The sequence below is a fragment of the Dromiciops gliroides genome, chromosome 2 (genome assembly GCF_019393635.1).
Source record: "Dromiciops gliroides isolate mDroGli1 chromosome 2, mDroGli1.pri, whole genome shotgun sequence".
Taxonomy (NCBI): domain Eukaryota; kingdom Metazoa; phylum Chordata; class Mammalia; order Microbiotheria; family Microbiotheriidae; genus Dromiciops; species Dromiciops gliroides.
The window spans coordinates 433,466,952-433,490,863 of record NC_057862.1 but is presented as its reverse complement, the minus strand read 5'-3'; the positions used below and the strand labels follow the sequence as shown (position 1 = coordinate 433,490,863).

Below are 23,912 nucleotides of genomic sequence, written 5' to 3'. Positions count from 1 at the left end.
GCCCCCCCACGTCCAACAAATAAGGCAAACTGTTAGTTGGAAAATCACCCACAAGTCAGGGATGACTAAGACTGCCCACCCCAGCTCAAAGAGCAAGCCTAGAGTGGTGAGGAATCTACAAGGTCTCAGAGCCATTTTCACTCTCAACCTAACTACAAGCAAAACTCCAGACTTGCCAGATGAGATAAAGAAGAAATTTGAGGAAATGTATGAAAGATTTGGAATTAGGAAGGATCAAATTAGAGATTTGTCCAATGATGGTAAACTCTGTTCATCTCTGTCTCTTATTCCCCTGTGAAACTGGGAGGAAAGAATCACATTGAATGGAAACACCCCCAGCATGACTCCCCTTTTCCTTACCCAATCTTATTCCCTTTTCCTCTGGGGTAGTGACAAAAATCTCTGAGAAGGATTCATGTCTGAGAATCACTGGTATATTCCTTTATCTCTCCAGATCAATGTGAGGAACTTAGATAAGGAAGTTCATCCTGGCAGGCAGATCTATTAACTTTGGCCATGGGATTATTGCCTGAAAGCCATATTTCTTTAGCAATCCAGAGCAGTGTGCTGAAGGGTTTAATTTACACAAAGTTGATATAGATCAACTTGGGGAGACTCCACTGTTTTTTCAGGTGCTCTTAGAGTCCTTAGCAGTGCTTGACTTCTCCTTGGTCATCCTGACCAAGAGTAATTTGCATTCTCTTTCTCCTAATGGCTATTTAAATTCTGTTCCTTCCCTTTTTCTACATCTTCTAAAAGTTGTTGTATATAAGTTTACTATTAGGTTGTGGACTGGTCAAAGGGATGAGGTTTGGAGGAAAAGTATGGAAAGAGATCAAACTGAGGAATTGGTATAAAAATGTGAATGGCTATCATGGTTAGGAATTGGGCTGTGGGTGTAGCTGAGGTTTTGGAGTGAGAATCTGGATTTGTAATTCCACTAATTCAAGAAGAAAGTGTTCTTCTCAATGTCCTAAAGATGTCTGTCCTTGTTTTCTCTCCTACTGGTTATAGGAATAAGAATTTTTATCCTGCTGCTTTTTATCCTTCTCATCAAATTATTTTCTCAGGGGGCTCCCCAATTACTTCAGGCAATATTACTGATTCTCCTGAAGTCCATGCTTCCCAAGTATCTTCTCATGGGTCATAATTGCTTCCACGATATGAATTTTCACCTTTGTTCCAAGCTCTTCCCTCACCTCTCCCAGTTCCTAAATCACTTAGTGATGTTACATAATCAGGATCCTTTCACTTGTCTCACAGGAATTCCTAGGATGAAACATCCTTGTATCTTGGAACTGTCCCTACTTCCTCCAAAAACTTATTAATTACTATGGATAATGACAATTTTTGCAATCATTCTGTTCAGGTTCCAACCCACTGAGGAATTCTTCCCCCTCACCTCCCCCCTGGCCCTTCCACCGCTCTGCCTCATCACAGGCAGGACTCTTGGATAGAATCTTTTCTTTAATTCTCTAATAAACAGTTAATCCAGTACATTGTGCTGCAAATATGTTCAGGAATCTGGGGAAGGTAGGACAGGATTTCAAAGCAGCAGGAAAATGAGGTCTTGTCAGGTTCTTACAAGATCTATTAAATCCCCATTATCAGAATATAGTTATCTTTATATTATCCCTGCAATCAGAATGATGTAAAGATAATCCCTTTATGATAGTCCTTATAACAGATGAAAATTCCTCTGAGTTGGTCCATTGAGCCTGGAGGTCACTGAATAAATCCTGCTACAAAATCAGTATCAGAAATTCCATGTCCCTGGGTTTTCTTTATGGTTTTAGTAGCATATGGGAGTACACAAAGGGTTCTGAATTACTGGAGTCATTTGCCTTTATACTCCATCCTGAGGTAGTTTTCCTGATGAGGTAAGATTTCAAAGCTACCACCAAAAATACTGGTGAAAAAAATCTGTTATTCTAGTTATATATCAATTTCTAGTTTACCAGGGCAAATGTTGTAAAATGTTGGCTTTGAACCAATTTCTAGAAGACATTTTTCTGGTTTCCCCAGTAATTCCTATTAAATAGTGATATCTACTATAGGTCATTTATATTTTCTAGTATAATGAACACTATGCTACTGAGGTAAAATGTTTTTGATTGTTCTTTTTCTAGTCTATTCCATTGATCTTGATCTTTTTTTTAAAACAGTATCCAATATTCTTAGTGACTACTGCTTTACAACATAATTTGGGATCTGGAGGTGCTGTAGCCACTTGGTTGCTTTCTTCAATTTTTTTCCTTTAATATTTTAGATTATTTTGTCCCTCCAAATGAATTTTGTATTTTATCTAGATCTATAAAATGTCCCTTTGGCAATTTGATTGTTAGAACTGTAGCTCCCTAAACTGAGAGACTATTCTCATTTTTATGATATTGACATGGCCTGCCCATGAAAACTGAATATCCCTTCACTTATTTGAGTTTTCTTAATTTTTTTAAGACATTTTATTTTTCACCTTTTATTATGAATACTATTATATTGGTATGGCCTAGCCATGAATACTAAATATTCTTCCAGCTATTTGCATTTTTAAAATTGCTTCAAGGGCAGCTAAGTTGCACAGTTTATAGAGTACCAGTTTTGGAATCAGGAAGAGCCATCTTCCTGAGTTGAAATCTGGCCTCAGACACTTACTAGCTTTGTGACCCTGGACAAGTCACTTAAATCTGTTTGCCTCAGTTTCCTCATCTGCCAAATAAGCTAGAGAAGGAAATGACAAACCACTTCAGTATCTCTATCGTGAAAACCCCAAATGGTGTCACCAAGTCCAACATGACTGAAAAATAACTGAACTGTAACAAAAACAATTTCTTAGTTGTAATTAATGTAATTTTGTTGCTACAGTTCTTGGGGATGTTTTGATCAATTGACTGCTAGATGTTTTATAACTTTTGGAGTAATTTCTAAAGATACTTACCTTCTTAGTTTTCTCCTAGATGTTGTTATTGCTGCATAGGGATGCCATTGATTCACATCAATCAGAACACATATTTACTTCAGACAAAATATTTAATAAAATATTTTATGGATACTGTCAATTAAAAGAAATTGAAAACTTTTTCCACAAATAAAATAGCACAGCTAGGATTCAAAAAGAAAGCAGGAGTTGGGGGAAATTGGGTATCAAATATTATTGAAAAGGTTCTGATCTGCAAGGCACTAAAAGAAACATACAAAATCAACATCATTTCCCAATAGATTAAAGAATGTGAGAAAAAAATCTTCAAAAGAAAATTGCAAACTGTCAACAAGCACATGAAGGAATGCCCCAAATCCCAAATCTCACCAGCAAGTGTTACTGTGGAGGGTAATGTGTGGCTGAGAGGTGCTTTCCTTCCTCTCTACTGGAAGGAGGAAAATGGTTTCTCCCAGAACCAGATCATGCCTTTTTCTTTCCCCTGTAACTCCTCTCAGTCACATCTCTTCTCAAACATTCTTCTGCCTTCAGTAAAGGATAAAGGTCTAATCAGACACTGACTACAAAACAAAGAGCTTATGTGCCATTTGCATTGCCCCTCAATGGCACATATCCACCTGCATCCCTTTCCCTATTTTAGAGAACTTACTCATGTGGCTATTAATAGCAATCACTACAATAAAATTCTCTCAAACACATATAACTAATCAAGCCCCTACTTAGATAAACCTCATATTAGTCTAGAGATAGAGATATCCAACTGATTTAAATTCTATGTATTTAAGTTAGCCACTGAAATCCCGCATTCCTCCTTTTCCAGCATGGAAGAAATACATATGAGGCAGATTTTCACCTCTTCTGAAGCTTCTTATTATTGATACCAACACTTCCTGTTCTCCAATGGTCACAATCTAGGTGTCATCCTTGACTCTTTCACAGTCTCTGTACCCTACCCATGTTCCAAAGCTAATCTGCTTCTGAGGCCTGTCTATGTTACCATTGTAACATTTCTCATATAAATCCCCTTTTCTGCTCTGATACTGTCACCACCTTGGTAAAGTTAATCAGTTTATTGCAATAGCCTATGGGTTGGTTTGCCTGCCACAAGCGTCTCCTCATTTCAGTCCATTCCCTATTCAGATGATAAATTAAAGAGCCCTTCTGACTATGTCACTCCCTAATCAATAAATAGTAGTAGCTTTCTGTTATTCCCAAGATGAAACATAAAATTCAACTTTTTGTGTTCAAGTCCCTTCATATCCAGCCCCTTGCCCCACAACTTTCTGGGGTTTTTTTACATCTTATTTTCTGCTATGTACTCCATAATCCAGTGATACTCACTTTCTTTCTTTTCCTCACAAAACATATTGCATCTCCTGACATTGCATTTTCATTGGTTGTTCCACATGATTGTAATGTACTCCTTCCTTATGAGTTCTGATTACCTTTCATTTCTAGCTAAAATCTAACCTTTATAGGAAACTTTTTCTGATCCCCCTTAATGCTAACACCTTCTTTCTTTTGATTATATCCTTTCTTCTTTTTTTCCTTTTTAATGGTATTTTATTTTTTCCAATTACATATAAAGATAATTTTCAACATTCATTTTTGTAAAATTTTGAGTTCCATAATTTTCTGCCCCTCTCCTTCCCTCCTGCCTCCTGAAGCCAGCAAGCAATCTGATAAAGGTTAAACATTACATTCATGTTAAACATATTTACACATTAGTCATGTTATGAGAGAGGAATTGGAACAAAAGGGAAAAAACACAAGAAAGAAGAAACAAAAAGCAACAACAAAAGTGAAAATTATATTCTTTGATCTGCATTCAGACCCTATAGTTCTTTTTCTGGATGTGGGGAGCATTTTCTCTCATAAGTCTTGGATCACTGTATTGCTAAGAAGAGGTAAATATTGTAGTTGACCATCACACTATGTTGTTACTACTGTGTACGATGTTCTCCTGGTTCTGCTAACTTTACTCAGCAACAGTTCTTGTAAGTCCTTCAAGGTTTTCCTGAAATCTGCCTTTTACCACAAGATGCTTATGGCAACTCAACATTCCGCTGAGATTGCTCCCTTGACTTCACTCTCTTTTTTTGTCAGATTCAATTCATTACTTCACTGCTGGAGTTGCTGTCACAAATGACCAAAACTGCATTCTCAATAGTCTTTCCATTTTCTAAGCAGGTAAAAACACCTGCTTCTCTTTCAGACACACTGAAGCAGCTAGGTGGCACAGTGGATAAAACACCAGCTCTGGATTCAGGAAGACCTGAGTTCAAATATGGCCTCAGATACTTTACACTTACTAGCTGTGGGACCCTGGGCAAGTCACTTAACCCTCATTGCCCCGAAAAAAAAATTATGGTAGAAGCCTCTAGCTTCCAACTCAAAGTATAAACTTTTTCCTGAGCAAATGTTATTGCCACATTATATCAGAGGGAATTTCTATTTGTCAGGGATCATTGCCATATCATATTTTGGTTAATAATAATAATGATAACACATTCACATCAAAATAAATATTGTTTTACTTCATACTCAGTACATTGCCAAAGACTGCAAAAAAATTGAGAGTAGTTAATGTCTGATGTATTGTGGAAAGACAAGTACATTATTTGGTAGAGCTATGAACCATTCTGAAAAGCAATTTGGACTTATGTGTAGAGAGTGACTAATATATCCATATCCTCTTGACCCAGAGATACTACTGCTAGATAAATATGCCAGGAAAGTTATTGACAAAAATAAATGTCCCAATTAGTGGAAAATATTTATAGACATTTTGGGGGCTTTTTGGTAGTAGTAAAGAATTGGAAAGAAAATAGGTGCCTATAGATTTAGGAATAACTAAACAAGATATGTCATCAATACAATGGGAAGTCTCAGAAGTGATGAATACAATGAATACAAAGAAGTATGGATAAACATACAAATTAATGGAAAGTGAAGCATTTGGGGAGGCAGAAGCAAAATGGAAGAGTGAGAGGAAACATTTTTGCCTAGGTATCTTTATACAACTCCTCCACAACAGCCTAGAAAATATGATAAACAATTTCCATTGGGGGAAAAAGAGAGAAAATGTCACATTAAGTCAATTTTTCTGCCCCAGGCAGCCTTAGAAGAGAAACAGAAAATTCTGCGGATTGGGGTGAGCACAGATCAGGAATACAGCATGGTCTCAATGGCAGAACCTGGACTGGTAAGGGAGCTGAGATAGAATACCAGGTGAGGAAGTATTGAGGCAGATAGAGAACCTAGGACACCCCTAAATTAGTGCTATCTGGCAGCTCGGTCACACATTACCCAGTTCCAGGTCACAGTTTTAAGTCAGAGAGGAATGAACAAGTCTTAAATAAGCATGGGGCTCTAGTTGAGTACTGAAAGCAAAACAAGTTCCAGAAACTTGGCTGCGGGACTTTAAACCCAGGAACAGAATGACACTTCAGTTATAATCTTTAGCTCAGTATGTAATCCTGTTCTAAAAATAACCAGAGCAAGAGATGAAGACCAAAGGGGGAGGGGTAAGTTCATCCTCTCTGAACCTCTAGAACCTCCCAGTAGTTAATAGTGACTGAGTTTAGTGGAGTCTACTGAAAGCCAAGTACACACATGAGCTAATAGAACCAAATCTGGGCCAGGAATTTGCAAAGATCAGATCAGGAGGGCAGTGAAGAAACCTCTCTCTAGTTCATAACCCTTTGGAAGAAATGGATACTTTAAGATCTCCAGACTGAGCTGTGAAGGCAAAAGGACAGAGAAGAACAGAAGCTGGGGAAAGATAACCCCAGAAGTGCCCAGATCCCATCATTAACATAAGATTCATAGTTAAGAAATAAGCTAGAAGCGGGGCAGCTAGGTGGAGCAGTGGATAAAGCACCGGCCCTGGATTCAGGAGGACCTGAGTTCAAATCTGGCCTCAGACACTTGACACTTACTAGCTGTGTGAACCTGGGCAAGTCACTTAACCCTCATTGCCCTGCAAAAAAAAAAAGAAAAGAAAGAAGCTAGAAGGATGAACAAACAACAACAACAACAGTAAGAAAGAACTTGAACATAAAGAGCTCCTTTGGTGACAAGGAATTTTAAGGCAGAAATGAAGAAGACGATGATTTGAAAACATCTATGAGCAAAGGCTCAAAGAAAAAAAAGTGCGGACTGGACACAAGCTTAGTGAGAATTCCTAGATGAGTTAGAGATTTTTAAAAGAACAAAAGATTACTTTAAAAATTAAATTCAGTAGAGAAGTGGGAAAAATGAGAAAATAAATGAGAGTTATGCAAGAAAGTAAAAAAGAATACATTAGTTTAGTAGAAGATGTAAAAAAGCCTTACTGAAGTTAACTCCTTAAAAATTAGAATTGACCAAATGGAAGCCACTGGCTCCATGAGACATCAAGAAATAATAAAACAAAGTCAAAAGATTGAAAATAGAAGAAAATGTGAAATATCTGGAAAAAAACCCCACAAAAGCCCTGTAATATAGATCAAGGAGAGAGAATTTAAAAGTCATTGGGATTCTTAAAAGCCAGGAACAAAATTTAAAGCAATCAGAGGCCAGAAAATAATTTACATAATTAGCAAAACTGCATAAATGGAAATAATGATTACAACAACAAAAGGAAACTAAATGTTTCAAAATTATAATGATTGAATATTGCTACAAAGAGGAGATATGTGAAGGGAGCTCCTAACTTTTTTGCAAAACTAGGAATGGAAAATCATACTTGTTAGTCCTTAATATTGGGGATGGCTCTCATGCTCGGGGTTGTGTAAGAAGAGTGAGGACAGAGGTACATTGCAATTTTGTTTTGAAAAATTGTAAATTGTAATAATACATTTTCCCATAAACTTGGCATTTGCTTTCCCCAATAATATATACAATCAGTAGAAAGAGTTGGATGATTTCAGGGCATACATTTAGAAGAGCAGATATATTGGGAATATAAGGCAGTTATGTGGCATAATAGATAGTGCTACAATAAAGAGTCAGGAAGAACTCAATTCAAATCTGGTCTCAGACATTTACTAGATATGTGACCTTGGGCAAGTCACTTAACCTGTCAGCTTCAGTTTCTTCATATGTAAAATGAGGATAATAATAGTGTTTACTCTCAGGATTCTTATATGGATCAAATGAGAAAAGTGTACAATATTTTGCAAACTTAAAATCACTATGTTGTTGTTTTTTTTTCATTTTTTTAGTTGTGGGTCAGCTAGATGGCACAGTAGATAGAACACCAATCCTGGATTCAGGAGGACCTGAGTTCAAATCTGACTCAGACACTTGACACTTACTAGCTGTGTGACCTGTAACGATTGGAATAACGCCACCTGCTGGATACTGACTGTAGAAGAGTTCTGCCCATGAAGGGAAGGTCTTTGAGGGCAAGACCAGGAGTCAGGAAGTGACGCGGGCTAGTGGGAGGAGGAAGGAAGAGACTGGTGCTCAGTCTCGGGCTCTTTCCTGGGGACGCTGGCGGAGAAGGGAGCTAAAAATGTGCTCTCCCTTTAATAGATAGAAATCTAGGCCTTTCTCTCTCTCTTTACCAAATTCTTGTTTTCCTTAATAAATGCTTAAAAGCCTAACTCTTGCTAAAGCTTATAATTTATTGGCGACCACTCATTAGATATTTTAGACAGACTAGCTAGAATTTTAGCCCTTAACAGATGGCAACCACGAAGGGAAAGCTGAACCTCACTTCTGATCTTTTGGTTGGGTAAGAAATTTCCCCTACCCTAACCTTTTAAATCTTAAGTACTGCTGAATTGCCTGGTGTTTTCCCTTTAAATTTTTTCGAATGGACCTTTTAAACTCCCTAATTACCCTATTTTTGATTTTAGTCTGTTTAACCAGACAAATGGGAGATAAGATCATGTTAATGCTTTGTTTTTCTGGATTTTCTATTTTTCTTTTTATTTTTGTTAAAAGAGCCAGCAACTTACTCACACAAGGAAATATCTCTCCCTCTCCCAACCATGCTTTTTCAGAGAAACCTGAAGAGATTCCTGCTGCTTTTCCCAGTTCCAACACTAATTGTTGCTCTAATTTTGCATGCCTGGAGGCAATGACCCACCCTCTAGAAGCTTTTAATCCCCTAGCACCTAGAGGCAAAGTGGGGGAAGAGGAATCCAGGCCTGAGTTCAAAATCAAGTCTGATTCAAATTGCGCTGGTCCCTCCCCTCCTCTCCAGACCCTACCCTCTACTCCTCCCATGGCCAAGCCCATTGCTTCCCCTGCCTGGGAAGTCCAGAGAACTGATGCGCATGCTCAAATTTCTCTAACTACATTTGCAGCTTCAGGCTCAGCCCTTCCCCAGCCTGGCTGTGCTTCTGAGACAACCTTAGAAAACCCTTTAAATTCCAGATATGCTCGTTTTGTTCATAATTTTGCTAACCTGCTTTTGTCTTTCATTAGTAATCTTATAAAGCATTTGTATGGTGAAAAGACTGACAGACAATATAGAGGGATTAAAGAAGAAAAACTTAAGCTGAATAAGAATGACAATCATCAACATAGTTCAAGACTCTGCTTCTTTTGCCATGGAAGGGTATATATTGTACAGAAATGTAGAAGTAAGAAGCAAGGTATTGATATGAGTATTGGGGATTTTAGATATCGGAATCAAAAGTGTTCTGAATTCACTCAGAGTAATAGTATCAGTTCAGAAGTTACATAGGATTTCTATGCTATCACATATACATTTTGAAATTAATGGTATGGGTTTATTTTCATAGAGATTTTCATGATTTTGAGATTGTGTCTTATACTTAGTTTTTAAAACAAGGAGAATATTTGTGATCAAGTTTCTATTTTATAATACTCATTAATATTAAGTTCCTGCTCATTTAGATTTCCTTAGTTTGAATTTCATTGTCTTTTATTGTTCCATGTGTATTTTCTTCTATTCATTTGTCTATCTAATTTTGAAACACTGCGAGATGGTTTTGATTTTATTATACAATGTTAATTCTAGGAGTATTGTGCTCCCATATTCTGAGTTGTTTGTTTTTGCTATTTTTTTTTCTCTCAACTGATTATTTGATCAAACTCTTTAAAGTATTTCCCTGGCAAATTGGTTGCCATGGCAAGTGTAAATTGATTCTAGAAGTATTATTTTTGATAAGCATATCCCTCCCCCCCAAAAAAAGAGGGGAACATTTGTAAAAGTTTTCTTTTTTCAAAAAAAAAGTTTTCTTTGAGATTCTGTTGTGCTTTAACTTATATTTAAATATGTTCTGATTTTTCACAAAAGTGATTGTATACTAAGTAAAAAAAAGGGGTATTATTTGAAATTGTTGCATAATTATATATTGTGTTCTGAGTCAAGATGTATTCACATTTTTTGCAATCATTTATTATCCTCAATTTTTAAATCCATATGAGACTTGGATTATGGGAACTTATCATTTAAGACACTAATTGCCTTTATTCTGAGTTATCAGATGCCAGTTGGCCAAGATGCCATCCAATCACAAGAGGAATACATGTAAGAGCAGACACTGAACTGTCACATGAGGGGAGACATGCATGAAGTCAAGGTATGGCCGAGGGAACGGCTTTTGACAAATGTTGAGGTTGGATTCTCTTGGTTTAATATTTTATTTTATTTTTCCCCACAATATTGTACAGATGGCTGGAAGTATTCATCCCACCCATCTCACTTCTACACCTGGCTTCTATGCTCCCTCCTATATGCCTGATGCCATGGACATCTCAATCCCATGCATCTGATTAAGTCTGACTCAGTTTCTTCCAATATGTTCGGTGGCATGGACATATATTCCATCCACCTATTTTAAGCCTGGCATACTGTATGGGCAGTACATATTGCTCAAGTGTGGGAATGCTCATATCCCATCATTTCTCTGTTCTTTTATGGTAACCCCCATAATTATCTCAGGTGTCATGATAAATAACAGTGTTGAATTTGGCCTTGACACCTGTTACCAATTATATTAGATTTTCTAATTTCTCATAATGGCATGAGGATAATTAGGCAGATGATGCAAAAAGTGATGAAACAAAGATAAAAATTATTTTTAAAAATTAATATCGCAGCAATTGTCTTCTCAATTACCCTCCATAAGGGGGGACTATAGTAATATTATAATTTTAAAGAATGTTTCAATTTTTGTTTTATTATATGTTTCATGTGTAACAATTAAGATTCTGCATTCCCTTAGACATGTTTTTGAGAACTTTCATTGTTTGATTTGATTATTGACAAAGCTATTTTAAAGTTGTGTTAAGCTCAATTTTGTAGGAAGTTTTCCTGGCTGATTACCAGCATCCACACATCAACCCCTGAAAAGACTTCCATTCCACGACTACACCTAGAGGACATCTGAGAAAAGACTTTCAGAGACTTTAAATGAACAGTTTTGATTTGTTGTTTTTGTTGTTTTTTTTCTCTTTCTGTTATAATATACACCATCTGTAACATGTATTCTCTGCAGAGGCCCTCCCTTTGCAAGACTAATGTCAAAGCGTCGGTTCATGAGGACAAAAAAAAATCGCCCCTCTGGACAAAACTTTCCTCTCTTCCTTTTCTATATTGTTGTTCACATATTATTAGTTAGCAATAGTTATTATATTCTTTTTACTGTTCCGTCAAGGAAACATTTTGTTTCTTGAGGAACAACAGGGGGGACTGTAATGATTGGAATAACGCCACCTGCTGGATACTTACTGTAGAAGAGTTCTGCCCATGAAGGGAAGGTCTTTGAGGGCAAGACCAGGAGTCAGGAAGTGACGCGGGCTAGTGGGAGGAGGAAGGAAGAGACTGGCACTCAGTCTCGGGCTCTTTCCTGGGGACGCTGGCGGAGAAGGGAGCTAAAAATGTGCTCTCCCTTTAATAGATAGAAATCTAGGCCTTTCTCTCTCTCTTTACCAAATTCTTGTTTTCCTTAATAAATGCTTAAAAGCCTAACTCTTGCTAAAGCTTATAATTTATTGGCGACCACTCATTAGATATTTTAGACAGACTAGCTAGAATTTTAGCCCTTAACAGACCCTGGGCAAGTCACTTAACCCCAATTGCCTCACCAAAAAAAACCCTGTTTTTTAGTTGTGTCTGACTCTTTGTAATCCTATGGATCAGCTGTCCATGGTATTTTCTTGGCTAACATATTAAAGTAGTTTGCCATTTCCTTCTCCAGTGGTTCATCTTTTTTTTTTTCTATTAGTGATCCATGAGACAAATAGAAGTTAAATGATTTGTACAGAATCACACAGATTAAAAGGTGTCCGAGGGTTGATTTGAACTTAGGTTTTCCTATCTCTAGGACCAGCAATCTATCTACTGTACCACCTAGTTGCCTCATAAAGTTATACTAGCTATTATTCTTAGCATATGTGACCAAGGCACTTATAGAGGGATCACATAAGGCCAGTCTATATGTGCAAAAGTGCAATTTATCCTTCTAGCATGGTAAGACTTTTACGTCCTTTGGTGATATCAATGTGCTGCTCCCACTGGGCTTACTCATTTCCACTTTTACCTGGAGTTCATTCTCCAGCAGCTATGTATGCTTAGAATGTGGTCTTTGTTGAGCATTGCTCCCTACAATTTTGGCAATATAGCTCCTGTGTAGTATTTGGCTGAACCCCAGCTGGTGAAATCATTTGCCAGATTTGGGACCTTGTTGGTACTTCTGGCTTTAACTGGAGTTCTCAGAAGAGGTAGTGTCTCTTCCCTAGAAAAGGATCCATGGTTTCTGCCACCTCCCTTTCAGATTAAAGCTGAGGAGTTTGGGGAGCAGCTAGGTGGCACAGTGGATAAAGCACCAGTCCTGGATTCAGGAGGACCTGAATTCTTTTTTTTTTTTTTGGTGAGGCAATTGGGGTTAAGTGACTTTCCCAGGGTCACACAGCTAGTAAGTGTTAAATGTTTGAGGTCGGATTTGAACTCAGGTCCTCCTGAATCCAGGGCCAGTGCTCTATCCACTGCACCACCTAGCTTCCCCAGGAGGACCTGAATTCAAATCCAACCTCAGACACTTGACACTTGACACTTACTGAGAAAAAAAAAGCTGAGGAGTTTAAATTCTTTCATTTTTTTTCTTTGGAATTTTTGATAATAAACATTTTTATTTAAAGTTTTAAATTCCAAATTCTATCCCTCCCTCCCCTCTTCCCTCCCTGAGGTGGTAAGCAATCAGATATAGATTATACATGTGCAATTATGGAAAACATTACCATATTAGTCATTTTGTATAAGAAAACTCAAATAAAAGAAAAAAAAGAAAGAAAGTGAAAAGTAGCATCCTTCACTCTGTGCTCTACATTTATTTTAGAAAGGCAGGACTCATATATACTGTGAGCTAATTGGTGAAAAAAAGTACTTTCTTCCTTCAGGAGGAAAATATTTCAATACTTGGAGATTTACTTGTATAGCCTGGGTGTAACATTAATCCTTCCTCCCCCCTCCCCCCTGACTCTCTTTAGCTTTTTTTCTATTCCTGGGTTAAGGCTGGTTTGTTCACTCCATTTGTACCCACTCTGGCAGGGAGGAGTGATGTCACGAGGGATGTTTCTAAGTTGCTACTACTCAACTCTCAAGGTATTAGCATAACTCTGATGTGGATGGTCGGGAGGGATACCCTACAGAGGCAGCTAAGTTGTGCAGTGGATAAAGCACTGACCCTGGAGTCAAGAGGACCTAAGTTCAAATCTTACCTCAGACACTTACTAGCTGTGTGACCCTAGGCAAGTTACTTAACCCCAATTGCCTTAAAGATCTGGAGCTATCTCCAGTTGTCCTGATGTATATCTTGTCAATGAACCCAGATGGCTCTGGAGGACAGACAGAGTGAGGTTGGTGACCTTGCACAGCCCTCCCTCACTTAAATCTAATTCAGTGCAAGTGATGACATCAACCTTATGTTATGGTCCTCATCGAGAATGAAGAAGAAACAACTCCTACAATTTTCCATTATAGCTTCTGAGCCCCTACTCATGTATTCCCCACTTAAACATATCAGCTACTTATGGCACTATTAATTATTAACAATAACAACTTGTTAATCAAGAAGCCAAAAAACAATAGTAATAATATACTGTTTACTCAATAGAAGGTAAAAGTGAGGAAAATCTAAAAATATAGGTCTACCCATAAACTTGGGTGACAGTCACCAGAACTCTCAACGTCCATGAAGGAGGGTGAGCATACACTTACAGAAACTTAGAAGTTAAGCACATGAATAATAAAAGTCAATTGCCCAGGGCACTTCATGGTGCCTTAATGACATAATCTTTTTTTAGGAAATAATATGGACCATGCTCTATTTGTTCCTCTTCATTGTTTTTCTTCTTTTCTGTTGAATGAAACTGCTATTTTCTTCTACTACTGTTATTTCTTTTCTACTCTATAGCTACTGACATAATGTTAAAGTCTTTTAGTAAAGCAGCTATTTGTACTTTTTCACTAAAACAGTAGTCCTAAGCCAGGGTCTGCAACCTTCTAGGTCTGATCTCTTGGATGGGTGCTGAAAGTCTAAACCACTTCTGTAACAAGATTTCCAATAAGTTAGAGAACTACAAAGTTCCTCAGCTCTCTTGATGCTCTGAGGCCATTTCCCCTCTCAAGCCAGGGAGGGAGATAGGGGGCAATGCATTTAATCCCCTAAGGGTTTCCTCTTCCCCCAAATTGTTGATAGTACTAAGAAAATTTTAGATCACCACAAGACCAACAGAATTCTGCTTGCCTTCAATGCATAGTATAGCATCCACATGGCTTTGCTTGTATCAAAAGATTCTCAAGCTCTAGATAGAAATAAAGAGCAACAAAACCGGCTGACTGTTTACACAGCAAGAGGGTTCTACATGTTTCAATGAGCTCCAAGAATCTAGGAAGTCTTCTGGGCTTTAGTCTCTGGGCTCTTAGGTCAGGAAAGAGTCCCCTGATACTCTAGTCCCATGATGTCAATGGCTGATGGATTTTGGGAAAGTATCTCTATGATGATTCTGAAGCAGGGTTACAGGACAAAACACATGCTCTCCTTTGCAGCTACCCTTTAGATCTCATAACAGGCTAGCTCTAGGTTATCTTCCCATTCTGTATCATTGTAAACCTTTTCACATACTCTCCATTCTACTCAATTGGACTGCCAGCTATTCACAATATGGGGAATTCATTTTTTCTGAAACCATGAATTTGAAAAAGTGATTCCTCTCTCAATTCCTCCTTGTGTTTCCATCATAGTCCAACTCATCCACATGAGGTGTGTACTATATGAGGTATGATCCCTCTATTAGTGATTAGAGGCACTCTCTCACTCTCTAGAAATTACTGCATATAAGTTTGTATATATACAATTTATTTTCTTTCTTATATACAAGGTGTAAACTTCACTGAATCAAAAGAAAGTTTCTTGGGAGGAGATTGTTTTCTTGGTATCTGCATTCCTACAACCTACTATGGTGCCCTGACCATAACAGATAGTTAATAATTGTCTGTTAAATTGGGTAAGATTTTATATAGGGGAAATTGAAATTGGGTTATCAGATTAAGGCTTCTGATAGCTTCCAAGTATCCCCAGATAACTCTTTTTTTCTAATTCTTTTTTTTTCTTTTTAATTTTTTTAGTGAGGCAATTAGGGTTAAATGATTTGCCCAGGGTCACACAGCTAGTAAGTGTCAAGTGTCTGAGGTTGGATTTGAACTCAGGTCCTCCTGAATCCAGGGCAAGTGCTCTATCCACTGCACCACCTAGCTGTCCCCAGACAACTCTTTAAGATGATAAATTGTTGAGGAGTTGTTGAGTTATACTGGTAGAAGGAGATTCATCTCTTGGAACTCCCTATGCCCTTGAATTCAAAGACAAAGACCTAAAGAAGAATGTATTTAAGATGTTTAATTGTGTACTAGGCTGTAAGCACCATAAATTCAAACATTTCAGTTTGTCCAGTGCCAAGTATTGTGCTCTATACACAGTGGGCACTTGATAAATGTTTATTGCATTTTTACAACTGGAGGGAAAGCTTCTAGATAGTGATGAGAGATATTTCTTTGTTTGGGAACTCTTCCCATATTGCCTAAAACAAGACTCGATGTACCTTAATGTTTTGAAAATAAGTGTTAATTGCTTGACTGCCCCAAGAATAAAGAACATAGGAACTGTATTATCTGATCTTAGGATAGAAACAGTTTCTATCCTAGGAAGCTGGCCCAACCTAATGCTGGCAATTGATCTTGGAAATTTGCGCTTCAGAATTGTCAAATTTTTGTTGTTAAAAAGTACTTTACTAATATGTACTTGGGATTTTGGCTAGCTAATGACTTTGAGTAAAGTATACTTTGAGACATTAGTGTTCCCTTAGGTCCCATCAGGAACCTGCCCCGTGATGAAGTATAAAGGCAGCTGACCAGAGAGTCAAGAGTATTCATCAGAATCCTTCTCACACATTCAGCTGCTGCTGAAGAATCAGAAAAAAACCCTCAGAAGATGAAAATCCTACTCATGAAAATCCTAGCCTTGATCTGTGCCCTTCATGCCATTGATAAACACTTGTGAGACCCATCAAAGGCAAGTGAACAAGAATTGAATTAAGATGGTAGCTTGAGGGCTTTAGTTCTGCTTATGTGCTAGGATTAGATGCCACATGACTTTTGCCATGGGGAGTCATCTCAGACTTAGTAGAGAGGAGGGAAAGAGAATCCCCCAGAAGAATGAGTGATTGGTCAGAGAAAGGATATGTCTTTTACAAGTACTGAAGTCCTCAGTAGAGATCTTCCCTCTTCTTGAGGCAATCTCTCTTCCTACTCCCCAAATAATTGCAGAAATTAACAATCATATCTAAATCCAAGATACACAATAAGAGGAGAGGGAAAATATTATCGCTAGAATAGTGCCATGAAACACACAGTAAAAATGTAATTAGTCCCATTGGACAGATGAGCAACCCAGAACATAGAAAGATTAAATAACTTGCAAAAAGGCACAGGGAGATTTAGTATTAGAGCTAAGATAAGAACTCAAATTTCCTAACTCCTAGTCCCATGATCTTCTGTTATACTACAAAGACAATGTGTGAAATGGGTAGGATTAGGTAAGGATACACTTCAACTTTGAGGCCTTAGTTTCCTCACTTGTAAAATGAATGATTTGTATTATCATTCCTTCTAGCTCTAAAAAACTATGGAAGGGCAGCTAAGTGGTGCAGTGGATAGATGTTATGAAGCCCCGAAGCCCTGAAGTTGGGAAGACCTGAGTTCAAATCTCACCTCAGACCGTGGGCAAATCACTTAACCCCAATCACCTTAAACATCCAGGTCCATTTCCATTCATCCTGATATCTATCTTGCCACTGGACCCAAATGGTTCTGGAGGAAAGAGTGAGCTTGGTGACCTTTGCACATCCCTCCCTCACTTAAATACAATTCAGTGTAAGTCATGACATCACCCTGATGTTATGGTCATCTTTGGGAATGAAGGACAAACAACAACAATAACAAAATAATATGGACCTATGTGACCAGGGACATCTTTTTTCAATTCTCTTGCAAACTCTTTCCCATAGTTTATTGGAGAGTGGTTCATTATTGCATTGGCCTCAAATGTGACATCTAAGATTGAGGAAGGAGGTAGCTTGAAGATTTTTATAAAAAATATGAATAAACATGATGGCTAAGTGCCATCTTCTTCAAAAGGTAAGTGATACCTTTGTTAGTTGTTGGATATGAAAGAGGGGACAAAAATCTGGATAATAATGTGGGATCCCTTAACCCATCCAGGCTAACCCAAGAATCAGTTAGTAATGAAGTTGCCAGGATGTGGCCAGTTTTATGAACATCAAAGGCAACCATTTTAGGGAAAAGGATTTAAATGGCTTTATGTATACTTGAAGCTTATGTGTAAGGGTAGGGGGCAGTACTGATTACAAGTATTTTTATATGAAATTTGGATCTTTTTAATCACCACCTGGCAGAACTTTTATTTTCTTTCTATTTCAAACCTCCCTGAGTCACCAGTCTTCATTTTGAGGTAGAAATGAGACACTTGAGGCCCCTCTGCTAAGAAGACAGAAGAATGAGAGAAAAGGGGGAAAAAAGATTCTTCACTCTCAGTTTTGCTCCAGCTCATTTAGCCTTTTCCCAGTTAATAAGCATCAATTTTGCTTAGAATTTTTTTACTATAAAAATCCTATCAAAATTTACTTAATAAAGGACCTTCATTTTACACACTGACCTACTAGTTATCCTTGGGATCTCTGGGTGAAAGGGTATGGACATTTTAGTCACTTAACATAATTTCAAATGGTTTTCCAAGACAATTGGATCAACTTGCACCTGCAAAACTTACACATTTACTCTATCTTTGCACTATCATTCTAACACTGACTGTAACTATCATTTTTTTCTTTTGGTGAGGCAATTGGGGTTAAGTGACTTGCCCAGGGTCACACAGCTAGTAAGTGTTAAGTGTCTGAGGCAGGATTTTAAGTCAGGTCCTCCTGACTCTATAACTATCTTTTTATCATCTTTATTAACTTGCTGGGTATGAGGTAAATTGTTAAGAATTGTTTTAATTTGCATTTCTCTTATCATTAGTGACTTGGAATTTGTTTTTCCTTTGGTTTTTAATAGTCATTTTTTCTCTTACAATTTTTGTATATATTTACACTTGGGCCATCTAGGTGCCTCCGTGGATAGAGTGCTGGAACAGGAGTCAGGAATAGCTGAGTTCAAATCTGGTTTGAGACATTTACTAACTATGTGATCCTGGTCAAGTCATTTCACCTCTGTTTACTTCGGTTTCCTTATCTGTAAAAACAAGAATAAAATAGCATTTATTTCACAAGGTTGTTGCAGCAACCAAATGTGATAATATTTATAAAGTGCTCAGCACATTATCTGGCAGATAATAAACATACTATCAGAAATATTATTATTATTTTTATTACTATTTCCTTCAACTACCTATCTATTCAGAAAAGGTTTTGTATCTTGACATTTCTATTATTTACCTGTATATCTTGAGTCTCTTACACTTAGATTCGTTTGATCCAAAGTTATTTTTTCTTCCAAACTGAGTGCTTCCTTTCTTATGCTAGTTATTTTCTTTTGTTCAATCAAAAGCTTTTCAATTTCATATAATAGAAAATGTCTGCCTAGGTATATTTGTGAAAGGTGCTTAATATGGTTTTCTTCTAATTTTTATGACCATAAATATTCAAGAATTTATCCCTATGAGTTATAGTATAAACTTACAATATAACATATGGTCTGAAACCTCATTTCTCCCTGACCACTTTCCTGTTTTCCCAGAAATTCTTGTCAAATACAAAGTTCTTTTTAAGGCAATTCATATTTTAATTATGAAACTCTCATTCTTCCTTGTCCTGTCTTTTTTCCTGATCTCTTGTTCTATCTCATTTTTAATGAGATTCAAATAGTTTAAATTATTTCAGATATATTTTGATTAGATAAGGGTAATTACCATTTGCTTTTCTCCTGAAATCTTTTGAGTACAAAATGCCATAGAAACTTCATATTCATATAGTTCTTTCAGGTTAAAGAGGTTATAGGTTTTCTCCACAATGAGTATTTGAGATAAGGCAGAACTTTTTAATGCCTATTTTGAAGATGAGAACTCTAACATTCAGAAAGGTAAAATGACTTGCTTGCCCAAGGTCACATTGTTAATAAGGGAGAAGAACCAAGATTTGAACACAGATTTTCTGACTCCAACTTCAGTTGACTTATGCAAAGTACAGAGATTATACCAAAATATTTTTATGCAAAACTACTAAAGAGAACTAATTCTGACTTATCAAGTATTCTGATTAATTGAATATCATCATATATAATACACCAGAGATTGCAGATTTTCAAATAAGTCAATTTTTTAAAAATTCAGCAATTTTTAAAATGGTGGACCCAGTTTAACCCTTTCTGAGAAGTTAGAAGTTACCTTAGATTCAGCATTATTTATCATAATATTATAAGAATTTTTTAAAAATATGGACAAAACTATAATTAATAAAATATGGGTAAAAGGGTGGTTTGTCATAAAATTCCTCTTGCAAATATGAGGTGTAATTGTAATCCAAATATTTATTTTGGGGGAAAATGGCAAATGCATTGAATTCTCTATGTCTACTTTCAAAGGAGATGATGGTCAATTTCATGCTCAATGTAAGTGAAAATGAGGTTCTCAATATCTTTCAGTATTATTCTGAAATGAATTAATGAGCCCACCTCTCACAAAGAAGTAGCTAGTGGTCAGAGACTATACAGAACAATGCCTCTGAGGGTAGTAGATGGTTATCTTGACTTCAAGGTACAAAGCCTAGATTAGAGCCTCTGATCTCACTTTCTCCTCACAGAGCTTTAGAGGTCTGATTAGCTCTTTTGTGATTGACATGGAAACTAAGTCATTTTGTAATATGACATGTCTTTTGCTCTCTCTTGCCCTCAGATTACCCATCTGCAAATTGTGGTAGTTGGATTAGATGGCCTCCAGAGTTCATTGCATTCCAAACATTCTGTGACTCTAGAGGAAGGTGTAGGAATGTTGACAAGAAATATAGGTTTGTCAACACAATAATGGTTTGATTGGAATGTCAAAGGTTATAATGGAATTGAGGTCTTTGCACAACATTCAACTACCAATAAGTCTTTGCCTTTGTTCCTCTAGTGTCAAAATTCTGACCTGATCTTTTGATGGCTTTGCAGATGATGGAATTAATGATTTCTCTCTTCAAAGTATGGACTCTAAAAATGCTATGTTTGTCTTGTATAATATCAATAATAAGGAGGTGATCGTTTGGGCAGAACTCTTTGGTATGTATCCTATGATCCTGTCCTAATACCCTTCCCCTTTCCTTTTTCATAATGAGAAGAATAATAAAGGGGAAAAAACTAGCATGGTGGCATTGGGGGTGCCCCAAACTGTATTTGTCTGCAATGTACAATGACTGAGAAAGCTTCCAAAGACAGCAAACTGTTCATGCTTAGCTTCCTTCAGTAACTTCTGAAGACAGTTCTGAGTCCTAAGAATTCAAGCCATGGGAGAGCCAGGTTCATTTGTTTTTGTCTTCATATCCCCACACACAATAGTATTTGGTACAAAGAAAGGAGAGAGAGAAAGAGAGAGAGAGAGAGAGAGAGAGAGAGAGAGAGAGAGAGAGAGAGAGAGAGAGAGAGAGAGAGAGAGAGAGAGATGCTAGTATAAATTTTTCTTTTTCTCTTCTCTGGAAAATAGTAAAGAGGAATTGTTTCCCTTTTTTCACTCAAAGCCTCTAGCCACTTTTTAAAAAAGGGTGCAGGTGGGATGCTCCTGGCCTAATATTGAAACACTAAATTTATTTCTCTTCCCGCTTCATGATTGTCAGTTTTGTCTAGATTCATTGAATGACAAATGTAGGTTGGCAATGGAATGGTTAATCATGTTTATTATAAAGTCAGATTCTAAAGACAGGTAAAGAGAAAGTACAAATCTCCTAAGGGATAGAAATTGGCTTTGGGGAGGATATAAACTTCCTTGGGAGGGATGGAAAGAAAGAGGAGAAGGGTAAAGAGTAATCACCAGTACAAATCTCAGGAGTCCAAGTTGTTTCAGTAACAGAATCCTGTCCTATGTTTCTCTTCATTGTTTTATCACATAGCCCTAGTATCCCAGATTTGCTCCTCATGGATCCTAGTCTTTCTAAGTCTCTGAGATAAATGCTGGTCCCCCTTGATGAGAGACTGCTATAAACCTCATCTCCATGCCCTAGGTTCCCTAGCTTTCTTCAAGGCCTATCATAAGTGTTATATCCTTCAAAAGGTCTTTGTCTATATGATACGCCTCCTTCCATAAAAATTTACTTTGTATTCATCTTTTGCAATTTTAGTGTAATATATGTTTGAAGTTTGTAACACAAGAGAATCACATTTGCATTACCTTTTTGTGAAGATGCTGTTTCATTCCTAGAGTGTAAACTACTTCAGAGAAAGTATTAGCTTTCCTTTGTCTTTTCATCACTTTTGCCTCACATAGAACTTGGCACATAGTAAGTGCTTAATAAATATTTGTTGATTGACTTACTGATAACCAGCTGGAAATCCTCTTTCCTCGTTTATTATTAGCCTCATCAAATCCTGGGATCTATGATAATTCCAATTTCCAAATTTACAAGTTTAGTCCCTGAGATCAAGGGTATAAGCACCTTCCCCATGACCCTCCAGGAACTCACCTCATCTAGACACACCTTCTCTTTATTTTGTTGCAAATTATGAGTGAAAGAGAATCAGCAGCCATTCTCACTCTCATCCTAATTACAGGCTGGACTCCAGACCTGCCAGATGAAATAAAGAAGAAATTTGAGGAAATGTGTGAAAGATTTGGAATTAGGAAGGATCAAATTAGAGATTTGTCCAATGATGGTAAGCTCTACTCACCTCTGTCTCTTATTCTTCATTTTCCCTGTGAGACTGGAAGGAGAGAATTCCATAGAATGGAAACACCCCCAGCTTGATTCCCCTTTTCCTTACCCAAACTTATTCCCTTTTTCTCTGGGATAGTGACATAAGATAATCTGAGAAAGATTCATGGCTGAGAATCATTGGTATTTTGCTTTGTCTCCACAGATCGATGAGAAGAGCTTAGATAAGGAAGTTCATCCTGGCAAGGAGGGCTGGTTATCTTTGACCATGGGATTATTGTCTGAAAGCCATATTTCTTTAGCAATCCAGAGCAGTATGCTCAGGTGTTTAATTACACAAAGAAGGATACATATAGATCAACTTAGGTAGACTCTATTGGTTATTGCCTGAGAGTCATATATCTTTAGAAAACCAGAAAAGTGTGCTCTGGTGCTCAATTGCATAAAATGAGATAGATATGGATCACCTTGAGGAGACCTTACTGTTTTTCAGGTTCTGTTAGAGTTATAAGCAGTGCTTGACCACTCTTTGGTTAGCCTGATATTTTTTGTTAAAGCAAGTACATAAAATAAGGGAGTGATGGTGATTCACTTTTCCTTTATCCTATAGGACATTTTAATTCTGGACATTCCCTCTTTTTCTATATTCCAAAAGTTTAAATTAATATAAGAATGTGGGATGGTCAGAAGGATGGGACTTAGAAGGAAGCTATGGAAAGGGATGAAACTAAGGAGTTGGGATAAGTATATGGAGGGCTATTAGAATTAGGAAATGTAATGAAAATATAGGTGAGTTTCTGCGACAGAGATTGGAGTCACAATCTGGATTTATACTCTGTTGACTTTATTTTGTTCAAAGAATCCATATATTTCAAAAAGAATGTTCATGCTTTTTAATATTTTAAAGATATCTGCCCCTATTTCCTAGCCTGAGAGTAAGAGGAATAAGGATTTTTATCATGATGGGGTTTTTTGGGGGGTTTTTTTGTTTTTTTTTGCAGGCAATAGGGGGTTAAGTGACCTGCCCAGGGTCACACAGCTAGTAAGTGTCAAGTGTCTGAGGCCGGATTTGAACTCAGGTACTCCTGAATCCAGGGCCAGTGCTTTAACCTATCATGATGTTTTTCATCCTTCTCATCAAATTCCATTCTCAAAGGGTTCCCCACTCACCACCGACAAAAATACAAAATCTACTAAAGCTAATGCTTCTTTAGATACCTTCTCGTGGTTTGAAATTACCACCAGAAGTTGAACTTTTCACCTTTGTTACAAGATTTACCACTCACTACCAGCTCCTAGGTCACTTGTTGATATTAAATAATCAGGATTCTTTCACTGTCTCACAGGAATTCTGAGGGTGAAACATTCCTGTATTTCTGGAAAATGATCCAACTTCCTCCAAAGAGTTGTTAATATGTATTATGAAAATTCCTGAGGGTTTTTTGTTCTCTCCTCCAACTTCCTGGGGGATTCTACCCCCTTCCCTACCCTGACTTCTCACAGGCAGGAATCTTGGGTGAGACCTTTCCTGCAAATATCTAATAAATGATTAATCTAGTATATTGTCTCCCAAATATGTTCAAGAATCAGGGAGGAGGGAGGG

The 23,912-nt window shown here is 37.3% G+C and overlaps 1 protein-coding gene across 1 annotated transcript; it reads left to right on the top strand.

Annotated features, from left to right (window-relative positions):
- Positions 1-6,113: 6,113 nt before the first annotated feature.
- LOC122739046 (major urinary protein 5-like) lies at positions 6,114-22,522 on the top strand. Its single transcript, XM_043980902.1, has 5 exons — positions 6,114-6,140; positions 17,462-17,567; positions 20,619-20,726; positions 22,209-22,310; positions 22,515-22,522. The coding sequence occupies exons 1-5, from the start codon at positions 6,114-6,116 to the stop codon at positions 22,520-22,522; spliced, it is 351 nt and encodes a 116-aa protein (XP_043836837.1).
- The last annotated feature ends 1,390 nt before the right edge of the window (positions 22,523-23,912 follow it).